At 37.4% G+C, this 20,720-nt stretch overlaps 1 protein-coding gene across 1 annotated transcript in view; it reads right to left on the bottom strand.

The window, feature by feature from the left end:
• cd276 (CD276 molecule) overlaps window positions 1–20,720 on the bottom strand; it is a 135,647-nt gene that overhangs the window by 33,977 nt on the left and 80,950 nt on the right. Inside the window, exons 5-6 of the mRNA XM_087793161.1 lie at window positions 18,887–19,024; window positions 9,447–9,488 (exon numbers count right to left, since the gene is read on the bottom strand). Of these exons, the coding sequence (XP_087649287.1) occupies window positions 9,447–9,488; window positions 18,887–19,024 (180 nt within the window). The remainder of the gene's footprint in view (window positions 1–9,446; window positions 9,489–18,886; window positions 19,025–20,720) is intronic.

The following is a 20,720-nucleotide window of genomic DNA, read 5'->3' as shown; positions in this document are numbered from 1 at the left end:
CACTTTTAGGGAGTATTAAGGTCAAACTGTGTTTGGTTCTGAGTTGAGATTATTTCATATTCTTAGTGTGTACAGCTTTTATTTTGAAAATAATGTAAGAAAACCTTTTTTTTTGTCTTTGACCAAAAAAAATACAACTTTTAAAAAGGTATAAGGGTCAAACTGTTTTGTTTTTCTTGTTGCGATTATAAAATGTACTTCAAAACTTTCATTTTTGAAATAAAGTTGGGAAATTTTATTTTCATAAGTTTTTTTATTTATTATTTTATACAAACAAACAAAACTACTGAATTTAGGAAAAAATTGGGTCAAACTGTGTTTTGCTTTGTGAGTTTCTTAGCTACAACTTGTAAAAGGTTCTTGGGTCAAACTAGGTTGTTTTTTTTTCCGAGTTGCGATTATACAATATTTTAAGATCTAAAGCTCTTATTTTGGAAATAAAAAACAGAAAACCAGTCATTGTTTTTCTTCTCTCGAGGAAGGGAGGGAAACTGTCAGATGTATCTAATATCTGGTGGTTAAATGAATGATAGTCAACCCATTATATATAATAATACACTTCATTATTTAGATAGTTAAAACAAATATTTATGATTTGATTTGTTTCTAAAGCTTAGTTTTTTACATATAATATACATGAATATGTTGGAAAATTGGTGCAAATATTAAAAAAAACACTCTTCACCCTTGTGAAAACAAATGCATGTGTGGTATCCCTTGTGTTGTCACCTTGACCCTGAGCCAACACAAGGGTTAAGAAACAAAAATGTTAAATAAAAATGGAGAAAAAGACTCACATACTGTTCATCCACTGAGCCATCCATTACAACTGACCACAGAATTTGTCCAAGAAGGATTTTGAACGATATAACATAATATAATTCTAATTTTAGATTCACGTTAAATGTTTGTATCTCAGTAAAAAAAAAGAAAGAAAAGTTTTTCCTGTTTTAGACTTTGGAATTTGAAAAAATTTAGTCTTGTTTTAATATTTTCGAATTAAATTTAACATGAATTATTTACACCTTATAAATTATATTATTTCATGATATTTAAAGACAAAAATATCATCTAGATATATTGTAATAATTAATTAAAATATATATATATATTTAAAAGTGTGTACATGTCTTTGCTTACTATTAATACACTTCTTTTTTAAATATATTTATTAATTTTCTATTTATTCAGCCATAGATCCATTTTTTTCTTATCTCCATAATCTGATGTTAAAAACTAACATTTAAGCAAAACTTAAATCAAATGATTTTTAAACTTAACTTAACTTTAAAAACTTTAATCTTTAATTAATTCCAAGAGCTTCGTCATCAGATACTGAGCATTTTTAGGATTTAGAAAAGTGTTTTTTTTAAATAATGTATAGATAACCCAAGACAATTAAAACAAGGAAACAAGCCAAACAAACCAAATTTAAGTATTTTGTAGCATCAAGTTTTGACCTGCATTTCAAACTACAGTATCTCGGCAAAAGGTGTCAAACTTTATCACACAAGGGGCCAAAAACTCTTAGCTGTCTGAGTCACGGGCCAAGATTTATATTTACTACACTGTCCGTAAAAGGTTTGCAATACATTCAGATTTTTTTTTCCAGAACTTCAGTTTTTTTCTAACTTAGTAAATAGAAAAACAATGTAATAAGTTAAACATTAAATGAAATGGAATGAACATGAAGATTTCAATAGATAAAGCTAATATAATACTACATTACTTTTGATCAATACTTTGGTTCTGAGTCTTTAGGTCCTGATAAAAATAGGCAGAGGGCACATGTGGCCCCGGGGCCACACTTGCAAAGAGACACTTGTACGTGGTGGAAAAATGACTTCTACGTGGTCATAAATACCGATGCGTGGTCAGTAGATTTATAGTTTCCCACCAAAAAAAAGAGTGATTTTTCTCTCTTTTCCTTTCGAGTCTCTGCTCTTAAAAGTACTTTCCTTTCCTCCTTCACAGGACCTTCTTGGGATCAGTTAATGAAACAGTTTTTCACATGGCGAGTCATTCCAAATTGTTATTTTTTGAAAGAACTGGGTCACTGGCTCACGCTCGCCGGCTCGGCCCTGTTGCTAAGCCCCGGCTCCTCGGAGTCCAGGATGTGGGGAGACAGGGCCGAGTGCACACAAACCAGAGCCGGCTCTTGACAGGAGTTGCACTTGCGTGACTGCACCCCCACCCCTCACCCTCCACCCACACCAGACCACCACCACCACCACCACCACCACCCGCCCCGGCACCAGAGCTGCACATCATGCCCAGATTACGGAACATATTTCAGAGCAGGGTCCAGAGACGTGAAGGGTGAAGCTAACAAGGACTGGACGGACACACCGCGCTGGTGCAGCTACAGACCGGCAGGTGTGAGCGAGGAGTACATGTGTTACTACATACACGCCTTCAATGAAGCGCTCTGTTACTGTACTGTTACTACACTGTTACTGGGGTGTGTAGAGTGCTAGGAGGTTGTTTCAGGTGAGCTCAGAACTGCATTGTAAGGTGATGCCTTAACCTCCACCTCTGGTGAGAGAAGGTTCTGAGCTCTCTGCAAAGGAACCCCATCAGGGATCATCTGGTCACACCCTGCTAGACAGTGAACACTCCAGGTGCTAAGGACCCTCTCCGGACCTGGGCACACTAATGGGTTTCGACCAACCTCACCGGGCCACTCACCCTGATGGGATTCCTAACTCCAGCTCGGTTGAAATCGAAAAACTCTCTCGGATGAGAAGGAAACGTCTTCCTAGAAACTCTAGTCCAGTTGACTCGCTTTTTAACCTCTTGGACAACCATGACCTGGATGAATGAGAACCTTCACGGACAATACTACATATCCTTGCAGATTAATACTATAAAGCCTTGTGATGCGCCAGAGCCTCACAGAGCAATAATCAAATCCTTGGAGAGTTTTACTACAGTGACTAGCAGAGTAATACCATGAAGACCCGGCAGTGCGGCGGAGTGTCAATGTGTTATACTACATAACTTTTCAGAGTAACACTACGGAGCCTTGCGGTTCGGTGGAGTAATACCATGAAGGATTAAAACTATAAAGCTATAAAGTAGTACTATAAAGTCTTGCAGAGTATTGCTATAAAGCCTAGCTGAGTAATAGTATGAAGCTTTGTGTAGTAATACTATAAAGCCTTCGGGGGTAATAATATGAAGCCTTGTAGAGTAATATTATGAAGCTTGCGGAGTAATACTATTAAACCTCGCAGAGTATTTCTATAAAGCCTAGCGGAGTAATAGTATGAAGCTTTGTGGAGCAATACTATAAAGCCTTAGGGAGTAATACTATGAAACTTAGCGGAGTAATACTATAAAGCCTCACGGAGTAATACTATAAAGCCTAGCTGAGTAATACTATAAGGCCTAGCTGAGTAATACTATAAAGCCTCACAAACTTATTCTATGAGGCTAAGTGAAATAATATTATGGAGCCTTGCGGAGTAATACTTTAAAACCTTGCGGAGAATACTATGAATCCTTGCGGAGAATACTATGAATCCTTGCGAAGAATACTATGAATCCTTGCGGACTAATGCTATCAATCCTCGTGGAGTAATACTATAAATCTTAGCAGAGTAATACCATAAAGCCTTTTCGAGCAATACTATAATGCCATAGAGAGTAATACTATGACGCCCCGCAGAAAAGTACTTCTTCTGGAGTAATACTGTATTTATATATATATATATATATATATATTATATATAAGTATTGATCTGGTTAGGTTTAACATGTGTACTGTATGTCTTACAATAACGTGTAGAATAATAATAACAGCTGTGAACTAATAACCTAATGTTGGAGGAATAAAGAAGTATCCATCAATCAATCAAATGTAAAAGCAAAACTAATAATAACGACGACAATAATAACAGTAATGATCACAAACAAGTTCAAACGTTGCACGAAACCTGATCCCGATCCGGTATTTGTACGACTCTGTATCATCCTTGAGTCAAATTGAGTCTAACGAGGATCGTGTTCGGCTGAAAAGAGTCAATCAACGTCTGAGCACGTCTTATTATCCGTCATTATCCCGCTCGGCGTTATCACAGTCGCGGGCGAAGCGACGCTCTCCAGGTGTCGATTGTGCGTGAAGAGGTTCTGTTGTCACCCGCCATGAACCCGCCGAGCTCGAGTGTTTGTCAAACACAGTTCGCTCGGCGCCGGCGTTTTTTTTGGAAAGGAACCAGCGCTCGGGCTATCAGCGGCTATTGTTCCAATCAGAGCTGCTTGTGAAGGAGGCGACGCTCTGCTCTGGACATCATTAAGATAACGCAACGCCCGCGTTATTCCCTAATAAAGCGACGCTCGTTTTCCACGGCTTTTGTCTCGGGCCTGGAAACCTCTGCTTCCGTCAGCGCAATTGGGAGCCAGATAGCAAAGGAACGACGAGCCACGTACTGGAGGACGGTGACGGCTGCTTCCACCAGGTTAGTGTTGACGTGGTTGACGGGAAAATAAATACAAGAAAATGACGTATAATGCGCTTAATTTAAAAAAAAAAAAAAAGGTTTATATATTTTCTACTTCATGATTTCATCCGACCAGGTGGTGTCAAACTCAATCACACCAGGGGCTAAAAGTCACAACAATCTGTATATTAACCAAACAGGAAAATCATTTTTTTTATATCTTTTTTAACTTTTGAGGATCAAATTGTCTTTATTATCTCCGTGTTCGTCCGTCTTCACGTTTACATCCCTGAGAAAAAGGCATCGTAATAATATTAATAATAATCTCTAAAGCTAAATAAATAAATAAATATATATATACAGTATCCATCCATTTATTTATCCATCTATCCATCTATAGTATCCATCTATAGTATCAATCTAAAATATCCATCCATCCATCCATCTATCCATCTATCCATCTATCTTATCCATCTATATTATCCATCTATCTTATCTATCCATCTACCTATCTTTCTATTTTATCTATCCATCTATCTTTCTATCTTATCTATCTATAGTATCCATCTATCTTTCTATCTTATCTATCCTTATATCCATCTATCCTATCTATCCATCTATCTTTCCATCCATCCATCCATCCATCCATATTTCTTTCCATTTATCCATCCATCCATCCATCCATCTATCTTTCCATCCATCCATCCATCCATCTTTCCATCCATCCATCCATCCATCCATCTATCTTTCTATCCATCCATCCATCCATCTATCTTTCTATCCATCTATCCATCCATCTATCTTTCTATCCATCTATCCATCCATCCATCCATCCATCCATCCATCCATCCATCCATGTTTCTATCCATCCATCCATCCATCTATCTTTCTATCCATCCATCCATCCATCCATCTTTCTATCCATCCATCCATCCATCCATCCATCCATCCATCCATCCATCCATCCATCCATCCATCTATCTTTCTATCCATCCATCCATCCATCCATCTATCTTTCTATCCATCTATCCATCCATCTATCTTTCTATCCATCCATCCATCCATCCATCCATCCATCCATCCATCCATGTTTCTATCCATCCATCCATAAATCCATCCATCTATCTTTCTATCCATCCATCCATCCATCCATCTATCTTTCTATCCATCTATCCATCCATCTATCTTTCTATCCATCCATCCATCCATCCATCCATCCATCCTTCTATCCATCTTTCTATCCATCCATCCATCCATCCATCCATCCATCCATCCATCCATCCATCCATCCACATTATTTATGCTATGATGGTGGACTGGTGACCCTCCTGCAACATTGATGAGCAGACCAGCAGAGAATAAGAGTCATTAGTCTTCCTCCGCTCGGCTTATTAAAATCACATGGTATTAACTTTAGTGTTGGCAGGAAAGGCTAAATAATTCAATCAGAATAAAGAATAACCGCGACCACATCAAGGTCCGGAGAGACAGTTCCGGACACAGAGATTGGCCAAAATTAAGTCTGCGCTCAGGAGGTCAGTCCAGCAGGAAAAACAGCCTCTTATTTGCATCACTGAGGAGACGTTTGTCCTCGTTCAACTGTTTAACTAACGCTGTCAATAAACAAGAGTGTTTCTTTTTACTAACCATACACCGACCCAGTAATGGAATAAAAATATTGGATTTTAAAAGGTTTACAACGTAAACATTTTTTAGATTTTCCATTAAAAAACAAAATATTTGTCTTTTTATTTAATAATATGAACCTGGTCAAGAATCAAAGACAATTTAGTAAAATATATTTACTCAATTCAGATTTTTTTTTTCAGACTATTTTCTACTTTGATTATTTTCTTTGTATCATTTTTTTTTTGAGAACTAAATTAACGATTTTTGTTTTGAAACTGCAACGACAACACTGTAGAAAACTGACCAGAAACTGTTTCCTTCAATTGAGAAAAATATCTAAACTTGGGAAAATGATTTCACAACATAATCTGTTTTTAATCCATGTGTTTGTGTCTCGTCTGGACTATTGTAACAGTTTATCTTGGTATCTAAACAAGAAGGATCTGTCTCGCCTGCCTAATGTAGTTCTAGTAAATACATTTCAAAATTATTTTATGTGGCCGTATATACTAATTTAAAACTACATTCTCTCTTTTTGTATTTTACTAGTGTTTAATGTTATTGCAGTATTTATTATTATTTTATTCAGCATATTTGTTACATTTGTTTTCATATCAGTTTAAAACTGGATTGGATTGTTATTTATATGTATTATTAATTAATACATTTTATGTATTTTTATATTATTATTGTATTTATTCTTGTTATTGATATTATTTTTTATAATTTCGGCAATTTGCAGATTTTTTCTTATATCTTATCTTATTTATATATCTTACGAAACACAAATGACACAAATAAAAAAACATTTTTTCCCTTAAAAACTGTTAAATTTAAGTTGCAAACGCTTTGAGATTTCTTTTAAAATGTACTTACATTTTTTATTTTTTTTATTTACTTCATTTATTTCTAAATTATACATTTTAAGCTTCAATAACGATGAAATATAAAGTATAACTTTATTTTCAGTTCCATCACTTTGTTTTATTTTGCTTCCATTTGACATTTCCCAGCATCAGGCCTGTCTGTCCAGCGATTTGTCGTGTTCCCCAAATTAAAAGCGTCTGCTTCTAACAAGGCAGAAGTAAGAGTCACCAGGTTGTTGTGTTAAATGGATCCTGAGCCTGCAGCAGCTCTCATTTTTTTCCATGTGCGTTCATGCATCATCAGCGTTCGCTCACACTTCAGTAAACAGGCTTAACATTCACTTACTCGGCGGTCGCTGCCACCTGCCAGATGGATTTCTTATGAGGCGAACCAGACTCCACTCCGGGCCGTGTGGCGCTACTTAACATCCATCTGACTTCATTACCGAGCATCACTTCAAAAACATCAACCTGAGCCGAGCAGGTCCACAATAAACACAACTGAAGAAGCGCCGCTGTATAGTCGCAGGTACAGGATGATACGAGGCTCGAGGACGTCCTCCCAACTCCTCTGGAAACAAGCTTCCTTTGGCGTGAAAGTCAAATGTGAAAACTAGTAACAACATGATCGAATGAGAATTAAAACACAGTTATTGACAGTATTGTGTAAAAACACAACATTTTTGTTTTGTTGATAGTATAGAATAGAACTAATGGAAACAAATGAAATATAAATACAATGAAATAATTAACAAACTAAATACAATAAAACAAAACAAGAGACTCTTCATTAAAGTGGACGTTTTAAAATAAACATTAAATAATTTAGAAACCAATAAAATATAATTAGAGAGCCATACATTAAAGCAGACGTATTAAAATAAACATTAAACAATTAAAAAGGTTTGAGAATATAATAATAGACTCATGCATTAAAGTAGACGTATTAAAATAAACAATGAAAAACAGGTTTAAGAATATAATAAGAGACTCATACATTAAAGTAGACGTATTAAAATAAAGATTAAATAATTAAATAATCTTAAATAATATTATAAGTGAGCCATAGATTCAAGTGTAGGTATTAAAATAAACATTAAATAATTAAACAATTCTAAATTATATAATAAGAGACATATACATTAAAGTGGATGTATTACAATAAACATTAAATAATTAAACAATATTAAATAATATAATAAGACAATCATACATTAAGGGTACATATAAAAATACAAGTTAGACAATTCAACAAGTAATAAATGAAAAGCAGTAAAATAAAAGACTCATTTGAAGTCGTGCCCATGTGAAAAAGACAAAAAATAATACAATTAAATTAAATAATTAAGAAATTAAATACAATAAAATAAAATAAGAGACTCATATAGGGGAAGTATTAAAATAAAAATGTAATATTTAAAGAATATTAAAATAATATAATAAAAGAGCCATACATTAAAGTGGACTTATTAAAATAAACATTAAATAATTAAACAATATGAAATAATATAATAAGAGAGCCATACATTAAAGTGAATGTATTTAAATAAAGATTTAATAATTAAACAATATTAAACAATATAATAAGACACTCATACAAGGGTGACATATAAAAATACAAGTTAGACAATTCAACAAGTAATAAATGAAAAGCAGTAAAATATATAGATATATATATATATATATAAAATAAAAGACTCATTTGAAGTCGTGCCCATGTGAAAAAGACGAAAAATAATTAAATTAAATTAAATAATTAAGAAATGAAATACAATAAAATAAAATAAGAGACTCATAAATTAAAGTGGAAGTATTTAAATAAACATTAAATAATTAAAACAATATATGAATAATATAATAAGAGACTCGTACATTAAAGTGAATGTATAAAAATACAAGTTAAATAATAACTTAACTAACGATCTTCCTCTCTCTTTGCGCTTGATGGATCTACTGACTCCTTCAAGAAATATCTTAAGACGTTTTTATTTGTTCAGGCTTTTCCTTGATTTTCTCGAACTCCTGTGTTGTTTTCAGTTTTATCTTGATCTTTAAAGTATATATTTTAGTGAGTATTGTTTTGATTGTTTAAGCGCTTTGTGACCCTGGTCTGGAAAAGCACTATATAAATACAAATTACTTACTTACTTACATCCCGTAACATATAACAACAATTCAACATAGACTTGTTGAGAAATTATTAATTAAATCATATATTTTTAAAACTTCATATGTGTGTATAATGTGGTTGAGACATGAAATAACCTGTAGTCACTTGAATAAGCATCTCTTTTGTGTTGATATACTTGTGACACTAAAGGAGTCAGTGAACCATGAACCTCATCACCACACGTCACTGGTCTCAGGGATCATTCTGGCTCTCAGGACAGTTTTACTTCGTGACACTTTCCCTGGTGTACATTAAATCACGTCGCACGAGCGTTGATCCTCGAACACTCTGTGGTGCAGCAGTGAGCGGCGAGGCTCGACCGACGGAGGTTTAACTGACCTGTCTTTGACTCTTCCTCCTCCAGCTCCTTGGCCTCCTCGGCTGTGGACAGACACAAAGAACCATTACTGACGCCGAGGCCAGAGAAGCAGCCGCGTATTGTGGTGGCTTTATCGCCAACCCAGTGGTGAGCTGATCCTTCGCAGCTCAAAGGACAAGCTGTGATGAGAAAGCCTATATGACAATGACACACACACACACACACACACTCACAAGGAGACACACGCACACACACACACACACACCCCTTAACCTCCCATCCATCTCTCTCACAAAGACAGTAATCACATCAGGCTTTAGCCACAGGCGCTCAGAAAACAGTCGACAGAGTTAGCATTGCAACCCCGTAATGGGTGTCACACTTGTGTGCACACACACACACACACACACACACACACAGAGACACACACTCTCAGATTTGGGATAAAAATAGAAGCAGAGACAAATCGGGGACAGATTCTTTGAAAGCGAGGCGACTCCGGATGAACAATAAATGTCTAATATATCAGATTAAACTTGTAATTGAAGCCCGACTGCTTGATTTAAATTCTTGTTCGGCGGCTGGTTTTCCTTGACTTTGACAGCCGAGGCTGCAACGCTCCGGGGAAATTAGACAAAATCCTTATTATTACAGCGGAAGAACTGGCGGAATCTGCTAATGTGAGGAGCTGGTGTGTGCAGGATGAACATGTTCCAGCCAAACAGGTCTTTATGAATCATTCATTTGATATCATTTTAGGTTTCATTTATTTCTTTTTCGCCCAACGTTAAACTGAACGTTTTGCAAAAGAATAACCTCAGAGATAACCTCTGCTACAACATGTAATGATGAACGGAAGCACACGTTAAATATGTATGATGAAAAAACAGTTTCAACAAAAAAAAAATGCAACTCTGATAGTTTGAGGTAGTTTAAAAAATAAAAAAATAAATAATAACTACTAGAGCAACATTTTGAGGTTGTATGTTGTCTAAATATTAGGCGTACTGTTGAACCATCTGCAGTCCATTTGTCCAAAAATAGTGTAAAAAAAACAAATAATTGTGTTGTACTGTTAGTGTTGTATAGGCTGTTGTGGTTTGCACTTCTTGTATGTAAAGTTTTTAATAAAAGTGTAACTAATGTGTATAGTTTTTATTGTATACCTATTTTAATCTGTGTGTGTAAATTAAGCTGACGTGACCATGTCCTCTCCACACTGTGGGATTAATGAAGTAATCTTATCTTATTTTAAGACATTATCTGGAGTGATCGAAAGTGTTGATACTCATTGTGGAAAGTATTGATACTTTGGGATACAACTAACGTGGAAGTAGTTACAGGACAGAAAGGCTTTGACTGGAGGCAGAAGTCAGTGAGACAGTTGCTGTCTCTCAAATCACATACTTCTCTTAGTGCACTGGTTAGTATGCATCAGGATAGTGTACGTTCTAACTAGTAACTAATTCTCCACAGATAGTATGTCTCAATTAAACTCTGCTGCTACACACTAACAGGAAATGACACGACAGCTTCTTCTTCTACTGCTATTTAATGATAATTTCAACCAGCTGTAGGAACACTATCGCCACCTGCTGGCAGCACGTTTGGCTTGGATCAAGAAATATGAGAAACAAAATATTCGCCAGATATTTACGCCGGTATCAGCACAGAACGGTATAAAGATGAAATATTAACCGAGGGGGTGTCGCTCTAAAAGTTTTCTCTCGCCACCTCCATTTGAGTGGTAGTGACGTAACTTCTGTTTACAACGTCAACGTCACTAAGATGGAGCCGTTTAGTGTAGAAAGTGTCCATCGATCCATACTCAGTTTTGTGTTTTTTTTAGTGACAATTTAGTGTGTATGGAGCACTACATTTACATACTAAGAATTGAGACGCAATTATGCAATACAAATACTAAGTTTAAGTACGAAAGTATGTGATTTGAGACATAGCTAGTGGGTATTTTGGCATAAATATAATTTCACGGTATATTAGCTTTTACATTAGCTGGTATGCTAACCTGTGTAGTAAGTATTTACTGGTGAATAAAAACGGTTGGGGCACTACATTAACATCTCACGCATGCGGATTGAATCTGTGCTGAATCTTTGACGCTCGATAGAGGACATGGTTAGAAATGACATGGCACACACAATGGCTGAACAACCCTCCATGAGACTCCAATTGTGGGGGCCTTTGGTCTTATGGCCCTTTTTCCAATCAGCTTGTCTCGACTCGACTATACTTGGGGTATGTTTCAAATTGCGCAATTCTGCACTTACACTTAATATTTTGAGTACACAAGTGCATTCCGAATAGCAGTGTGTGAAAAATGTAGTGTTCAATGAGCACTCAATTGGTGCGCTCAAATGGCCCAAAAATTGAGTGTGGATCGATGGACACTTTCGAACCTCAATGGCCGCCATCTTAGGGACGTAGATGAAGCTAAACTGATGACGCGTCTTCGGAGCAGATACCGATGAAAATGTCTTGAGAAAACACAAACACTTACCACAAAACAACACAACAACAATAGAGAGAAATCCTTCCAGGCTGTTGCTCCTAAGCTTTCGAACCATCTCCTTCTGTGTTTGATGATCTACTGACTCCTTCAAGAAACATCTGTGTTTGATGATCTACTGACTCCTTCAAGAAACATCTGTGTTTGATGATCTACTGACTCCTTCAAGAAACATCTGTGTTTGATGATCTACTGACTCCTTCAAGAAACATCTGTGTTTGATGATCTACTGACTCCTTCAAGAAAAATCTGTGTTTGATGATCTACTGACTCCTTCAAGAAACATCTGTGTTTGATGATCTACTGACTCCTTCAAGAAACATCTCTGTGTTTGATGATCTACTGACTCCTTCAAGAAACATCTGTGTTTGATGATCTACTGACTCCTTCAAGAAACATCTGTGTTTGATGATCTACTGACTCCTTCAAGAAACATCTGTGTTTGATGATCTACTGACTCCTTCAAGAAACATCTGTGTTTGATGATCTACTGACTCCTTCAAGAAACATCTGTGTTTGATGATCTACTGACTCCTTCAAGAAACATCTGTGTTTGATGATCTACTGACTCCTTCAAGAAACATCTGTGTTTGATGATCTACTGACTCCTTCAAGAAACATCTGAGAAATTCAAATATTTTGTTTGAGATTGTGTTTTAAATAGTTGGCTGGATCAGTGTGAAGACAAATGCATAATAGATGAAGCACTAGTCTGCTCGGTTTAACCCTTTAATACTCCTTCTAGATACAGAAACATTTCCGCCCGATTTTAACTCGGAAAGACACATTTCTATAAATAAACCACTCGCGTAATTTTACTCGCAAAAGACGCGGCTAAGGTTTAATGACGGTGGGATTAAAGCTACACTGGGAATTTTAATTCTCCTGTACTGGCTTGAAGGAGCAAAAAAAAAAAATGCAGCTTCTTTTTTGTCTTCCGTGAGCGAGGAACGTGGAGAAAAATCGCGTTTGTCAAGGGTAAATCCGAAGAACACAAACCGGCGGAGGATGCGAGGCGCTGATGTAAAAATGTGTCAGGATAACGCGGCTTCCCTCGTGACTTTCATCCTTCACACGGGGGGATGTGTGTCCCGTGTCACCTACACGTAATCTCTGGGAGTATGTCTGATTAGATCATGTGCTTATCTAAATGCAACAAAAAAAAAGAAAAAAAAAAGAAAGAAAGAAGGCGTGGGGGAGAAGAGAGCCTGGGAAAACAAATATTCCATACCCAGTCGTTGTGTAAAGAGGGAGAAGGACGGGGAATATATATCAAAAACAGTGAGATAAACTCGGGAACTGAGCGTTCGCTCCCAATGTCAATATCACAAGCCGCTCTCCTCTGTTATGATACACACTCTGACACTCCACTTACACGTTTTATATCATGAAAGAGAAATTACTTCCCTCCCCTCGCTGACCTTTGCACTCGCAATTCTCAGACACGGCGAGGAAAGTCAACTTCAATCTGGTCATAGCCAGAGACGGCGTAGAAAAAAAGATAAGACAGCCACAATTACCTTGCACTCCCCGTGCTTCCTGCCCTGCTCGCTGCCTTTGGATTTTGTGCATGGAAATCCCATTTTAAAGGTCTTCACATTTTCCCCGTCGCACTGTGCTATTCTATCGGGAGGATATAAGGCTTAAGGCTGGTATTCATGGCACAATTTCAGAACCTCACAGACCGAGGGTGACCTTGGTTGGAGTGTATCGACGTCACGCTGACATGTAAGTTTTACACTTGACTGATGCAACACTTTCCTGTTCGACTGAAGTTACACTTCCATGGTGTGTCACATGCATATCTGTGGAGATGTTACTGTGAGTTCCTTTCCCTTCATTCGTTTCAGCCTCAATCACCTTCTCCTAATCTTTCATCTCCACGGCTCAGAGACTCAGTTTAGTTCCTGCTCTTACTCAAGACTTAAACCGTCAGGCAGCCCTACAGAACAGATGGAGTCGATATGTTTATGTCGTTCATTTTACTCTGTGACGTCTGGAGCCCATCCCAGATATTGGGATGTTTCAACTGGAGAACACACAAACTCCACAAAAGAAAAGGCCCCCAACTGTCCCAGATTTACTCTAGTTCTGAGAAAGCCAGTGAGCAGATCCGCAAAAAGATTGATCGACAGTTGGAGGAAGAGAAAACTGAAAGTTTGTGCAGACTTGGATGTAAGTTTAGACACTTGGAGCTAAATTAACTCTCCATAAAATGGTGCAGCAAACAACAGCACTTGTGTCTACGGACTATAAATAATAAACATTCCAATACTTTCCAATTGTGAATAATAAAAGTACAGTAATGGCTGTACTTTAATTTGTGTCAGAGATGTTTCAACCAGCCTTACTGGACTCGGTTTGACTGCAAACTTTTGTGTTGTGTTTCCACCGGTGCGTCTACTTACTTTAAACATTGAGGTGGGAGCCAATGCTCTATATCCTAGTTACAATATGGTCTTGACTTTGTTGATGGAACAACTATTAGATCCCAAAAACATACCACATCTAGCACTAATTTGTTTTTAAATGGCCAGTTTGTATTTTGTGTGCGGCGTTGCTCTGATGATTCCTTAGCGACGTCACTCTTTAAATAGTCAGTTGGTGGCCTGGTCTTATTTTTGGAACCATAGCTTGCTTGTGAATACTGGGTAGAGTTGAGTTGAATAGAGTAGGGACAAGACTATCTTCCTCTCCCTCTGTTTTTGATGATCTACTGACTCATTCAAGAAACATATTAAGACACTTTTATTCGTGCAGGCTTTACCTTGATTCTCTGAGACTCCTGTGTTTGTCTCTGTGTTGTCTTGACCGTTTAAGCATCTATTTTATTGAGTATTGTATTGATTTTTTAAGCGCTTTGTGACCCTGGTCTAGAAAAGCTCTCTACAAATATTACTTATTTACTTACTTACTAGTTGGAGGAAAAGGGCTAATAGAGGACTTGGCAACATAGACTGGTCAACAGGTATTCAGTGAACCTTAGTGGTCACCCCTTCATTTTGTGTTTTCTTTTCAGTTTTTTCCTCCCATTCTGGTGTTTCTACCACTGATTCTCTTATTAGGGCCTCGCTGTAAGGAGGCTTTTCCAGCTTCTTAGGGCGAAATGCAGAGGCCTCCCTGAACAGGTCGCCAGTCTGGTGTTTACAGAGTCAAATAAAAATGCATTTATAGAATTAGGGAGGATAGTTGGAGTACCTGGGGTAAACGCACCAAAGAACAGGGGAAAAAATGCAAACTTCAAACAGGTAGGTAAGTAATCCAGTAACCCTAGCCTTTAAATTGGTAATGCTAACCACTCTCTTGTCACATTACATGACAAATATATGAAACTCTACGTTGGAAGTCGCTCCAGCTTCCCAGACACACCTAGGTGTTGCTTAGAAGAATCTCGGGTTCAGATCCCGTGTATAAGAATCACAGACTTCCGGAGTGGTCAAGGTAAGAGCTAAAGGAGTTGTGACAGGATGAAATAAGACCAGAAGAACGGGAGAAGGTGGAGAGCAGGCGCCCACGACTTTAATTCCCTCTTTCTAGCTCCAGGCTTGCTCCGCAACCTTCTGAAGAAAAGGAAGCCTCGCAACCCTTTGCCCACGGGAGGAAGGCCATTATATTTTCTGTCTTTCCATTTCATTTGATTTCATACGTGCCACGGAGCTATTTACTTTTCCCTCCGTGTCCGTGTCACTCCTATATTTATTTTTAAACCTCTGGGCCACGGTGCAGACACTGGCTGACCTTTATTTAAATGTCTCCTCCATTCTGGGCGAGATCTCATTACAGCCGAGTTGGTGGCTTTGCACCATTTTTTAAAACTTCCTCCAATTCGTACTTCTGGCAATCTTTATCCATTTCACAATGCTAATTACTAGACCTGTGTGGAAATGCTACAAGATACGCGTCCGAAATTCCTGAAGGCGTGCCTGGAGCAGGACGTGATCGGTGTTTGGACCAGACACAGATATCCAGAGTCGAGAGAGTCTGAGCTCCATCAATCCGACACCAAATATTTTAGCTAACTCTGCTGCACCTGTCAATGATTCAAGTGGTAAAGGGACCCAAGAAAGGGAAGCTGGTACTTATTCAGTCTTTACAAGATGGAGGTAAATACCAACGTCAACCTTTTTATCTCCGACTATTGAAACTTTGCTTCCTGACTCTCCTATGAGGCCCCCGGGAGACTCAAATAAAATAAAATAAAATACAATAAATGTACTTATCTGGATAACGTTAAATGCCAAATGGATATATTGTTACTGCCTCAAGTGAATGCAAGAGAGGACACATTGTTCCCACTAAAATTGAGGAGAAGATTAAAATGGCAAACATTTTTATTATTGTTTTTTTCGCGTCATTATTAGGAATTAAGTTTCATTCTGAAGATACTGATATGAAAACAAGGGCTGGTTCTGGTGCGCAGTGATGACAAAAGTGACAATAATAATTGCACAAATATGTATTTGTTACAAAAAGATCCTTAAATGGAAGATGTTTAAAAACACTAAAGAAATGTACATGCATGCAAAGAAAAGAATGCATTTAATATATATTATAAAACATGTTTCAAAAGCACACAGAGATGCAAAATACTCAAAATGTGTTTTGAAAAGGTGCTGTAAATAAACAAAGGTGTGTTTATAAAATATGATTCACGTGATATGATACAAACACGTTTAGAATTGTCATTTTTAAGAACATACAAAGATGTTTTAGACGTAAAGCTTGATGACTACTTTTCTATAAAGCTTCTAGTTTCCTTCTAGTTGAATTGTAAAGACATCTCTACCTGTTCCACCATGTACTCACTCTCTTCTTCGCCTGCCTTCATCTTCACTGAATCTATTCTTTGCAAGTAAGTAACTATTTTTTATATCTATTATTTCAAAGTACTTTCGCATGCCAGGGTTGTAAAGCACTTACCTAAAAAAAACAAAAAAACACACAATTTGTATTCTTTCCTCACAGAATCATAACCGACTCCTAAACCAACCAAAATAATAAAAAAAATAGAAATTGTGAGGAACAGCTCAGATACGAAATTAAGTCCACATTGCTTCTTAAAACAGAAAATACAATCAAAATGTCTCACATTATGTCATAGTTGTGTTTGTGTTTTCTTTTTTTCTGTGGGACCTTGTTTTTGCTTCGTGTTACAATGACAGATTAACCAGCTGCAGGCAATTGAGCTATCAATGATGCGATGCTGAAGAGTACGACGGTCCTTGAACGCATCGCCACTAGATCGTTTCTCGACACCTGGTAACGTTTGTTCTTATGCTCTCTCGTCCTTTGGATACTCTCTATGGATTTATTTGATTTTCCTGGCGTTGCCAGCGAATTTTGACTTTTTAGTCTTTGATTTTTTAACCGCTCGTCTGTTCTCGTACGTGTTTTCGTTTCCCGTTTGGACAGTCAAGTACACAGACGCGCTCCAAAGTTTTCCCCCCTTCCCTCGAGACTCTCTCGAATATTTGGTTCTCAAAGACTTTACTAAAGAACTTGAACTTTTATAGACGATCTTTTCCTCCGCACTAGGGTCCACCGCTCCTCGTACACGACACATTAGTCGCAAAAATCACATCTACTAAACCACCAAGATGTCCGTTTATCTGTGTTTTTCAGTCTCTAGTAACCCTAAAACAACGTTGAAAATACATCATATTACTAGTCATACTTCCTATTGTTTGGCTAATTCTGAATGAAACATGGCTATGTGAACAATGGCAGTAGAAGCGATGCAAGTCATCCTTCAAAACCTTCCTGGATCCAGATGGAAGCCCAGTACAGCTCCAGATTAGAACAGGGGATCACATGAGCACCATGACGGTACCCTATTTTCCGGACTATAAGTGGCAGTTTTTTTCATAGTTTGGCCTGGGGTGCCTTATACTCTGGAGCGACTTCTGTGTGAAATTATTAACACATTATTACCGGTATATCATTTAACATGTTATTTTCACACCAAACCACAAGAGGGCGCTCTAGGCCTGTGTTGATAATTTCGACGTAGAAGAGGAAGCGCCACATCTTCTACCTCCAGAGTTAGTTAGTTGTTTAAAAGTGACACAGAGGATGATGATTTCATTGGATTTTAGTTATTTGGAGTTACACGGATGGTTTGGTAAACTTCTTAGTTATTTATGCTATAGTTCTCTGAATAACTCTTCATATGTTATGTTAACATACCAGGTTCTCAGTCGTGTCATGTAACGTAACATATAATTATTCAGCCTGTTGTTGCCTCTATTTTTATTTTAAATTGTCTTTCAAGATGACATGTCTGTTCTTGGTGTTGGATTTTATCGAATAAATTCCCCCCAAAGATGCGACTTATACTCGAGTGCAAATTAGTTTTTTCCTTCTTTATTATGCATTTTATGGCTGGATCGACTTGTACTCCGGAGCGACTTATAGTCCGGAAAATACGGTATACAAAAAATAAATGATTTTAATGCTTTGATGACTGTAAATGCCAACAACGCTTTCATTCAAATCCCAGTCGGTCGCAGCAGGAGGCCGTCAACACCGAGTCTGGTTCTGCTCGAGGTTTCTGCCCTCTGTGATTCACTCACTGTTGAGTTGCTAGATCTGTTTTCCTTTTCTCCAATACAGTCTTATTTGAACTGTGTCTTGAGATAACTAAGTTATAATAAGACACTTAAAATAAAATGTAATTGCTTATTGTTAAAGTTCACCAACTCTTTGCTCTTCTTACAACCGTTCTTATCCAACCATCTACAGTCAAAGAACCTCACATAACGTGGCTGATTTAAAGTTAATTTATTTCACTATTAAGTATAAATCGTCCCATTAAAAAACTTATCTGGTCCTAAAAGTTGGATTGTTTTAGAGTTATTGTGATAGTTTCCTATAAAGTAACATAACACACACTGTTTTCTGAGTCTGGAGAAGAACTCCTGCAGCTCCTCGTACCTTCTCTGCGGGCCTCCTCGCAGCTCTCCTTGATCTTCCTGCGGCAGACGGCGGCGAGGGCGACCAGCAGCACCAGCAGACACACGGCCAGGCCCACGGTCACCCACAGGGCCACTGGGGGGAACGCGATGTTCTGACCTGAAGGAAAGGGCAGCCGAGTGGGCGGAGAGAGAGAGAGGAGAGAGAGCTTCATTATCGACTGTCGCTGAAGCTAAAAACAAGAGTCCGGGAGCTTCGCTCGACCAGAGGTTCTCATCGTTAACATGTACTCAAGATTTCAAAATTAAAACAGCAACACTTAGTCGCCTTTTTAAGGCTTTCGAGAGCTTCATAATCACTTTACTGAATATGTTGTGAAGAAGATTTATCATCTTTTAAAGGTGCAAAAGCTGAAGGTTGAGTTGAAGATACTACGACGATATATTTGAAAATTAGAGCTGAAGAATGATTATGTAAGTCGGCTTCGACTAGCTTTCAATACCTTAAATTATTTAAACTGGTCTCCAAAAAATATAGACAATGCTTCATGAATATTCATCAACACATCATAAGTAATGTTCTGTGACAGATTTCTGCCTTTTTTTTGTTCTCTGGATTGTTTTGATATTTCCTGTTTTGTATTACATCTTCCATATACTTGGACTTGAGGATTGACGATGAAGCTTCATGATACTGCATCTGTTGTTTCATGATACAGTGTCTTCGTTTTAAAAGACCACTAGATGTCACTCTCTGCTTTATAATCTTTGACTCTGATCTACTAATTCAATGAAACATCATTTTCACTGAGGGTGACATCTAGTGGTCTTTCAAACTGTATCGTGATACAGCATCAACTGCTTCATGAAGCATCATCAACACATCACTACTTTGGCTTAAGTAAGGTGGATGTATTTTTGTATTATTTTTGAACTTTGACTCTTGCAGCAGGTCTGCTAGTGTTTATATTAATATTACAATTTATTGTAATTCAATGTCTGTGCCTATTGCAAAACAAACTTTAAGAAGGTCTGTTGCAGTACAATTGGGGTGTAATGTAAAACAATCAAAATAAGAAAGTCCAGTTACAAGTTTGTTTGTGGGAACAAAATATTTAGGAGTGTGTATTGTGTAGTGGAAATAATCTAGCGATGCGATACATAGCACGATACAGGGTCAACGATACAATAGATTGTGATACTGTAGTAACAAGGATACATTAGTAGTATTGTCCAGTACTTGACTCTAGTGTTGTGATAGTGTAGTAACAAGTATATATGTGTAGTATTGTCAAGTACTTGACTCTGGTGTTGTGATAGTCTAGTAACAAGGATATATGTGTAGTATTGTCGAGTACTTGACTCTGGTGTTATGATAGTGTAGTAACAAGGATATATGTGTAGTATTGTCCAGTACTTGACTCTGGTGTTATGATAGTGTAGTAACAAGGATATATGTGTAGTATTGTCCAGTACTTGACTCTGGTGTTATGATAGTGTAGTAACAAGGATATATGTGTAGTATTGTCGAGTACTTGAATCTGGTGTTGTGATAGTGTAGTAACAAGTATACAGTATACGTGCAGTATTGTCGAGTACTTGACTCTGGTGTTGTGATAGTGTAGTAACAAGGATGTATTTGTAGAATTGTCTAGTACTTGACTCTGGTGTAGTGATAGTGTAGTAACAAGTATATATGTGTAGTATTGTCCAGTACTTGACTCTGTTGTTGTAGTATTTACAGACCACATGACTCTTGCTTTCATTTGTTTTCAAACCAAAATATGTCCAAACATCAGCTTTAAAAGTTGCTGGAGTCACTGTATCCTCTCGTCCTCAGACATGTACAGGATTTC

This window comes from Callionymus lyra, chromosome 6 (genome assembly GCF_982586985.1).
Source record: "Callionymus lyra chromosome 6, fCalLyr1.hap1.1, whole genome shotgun sequence".
Taxonomy (NCBI): domain Eukaryota; kingdom Metazoa; phylum Chordata; class Actinopteri; order Syngnathiformes; family Callionymidae; genus Callionymus; species Callionymus lyra.
The sequence above is the reverse complement of the archived record's forward strand: the minus strand, read 5'-3'. Positions and strand labels throughout refer to the sequence as shown.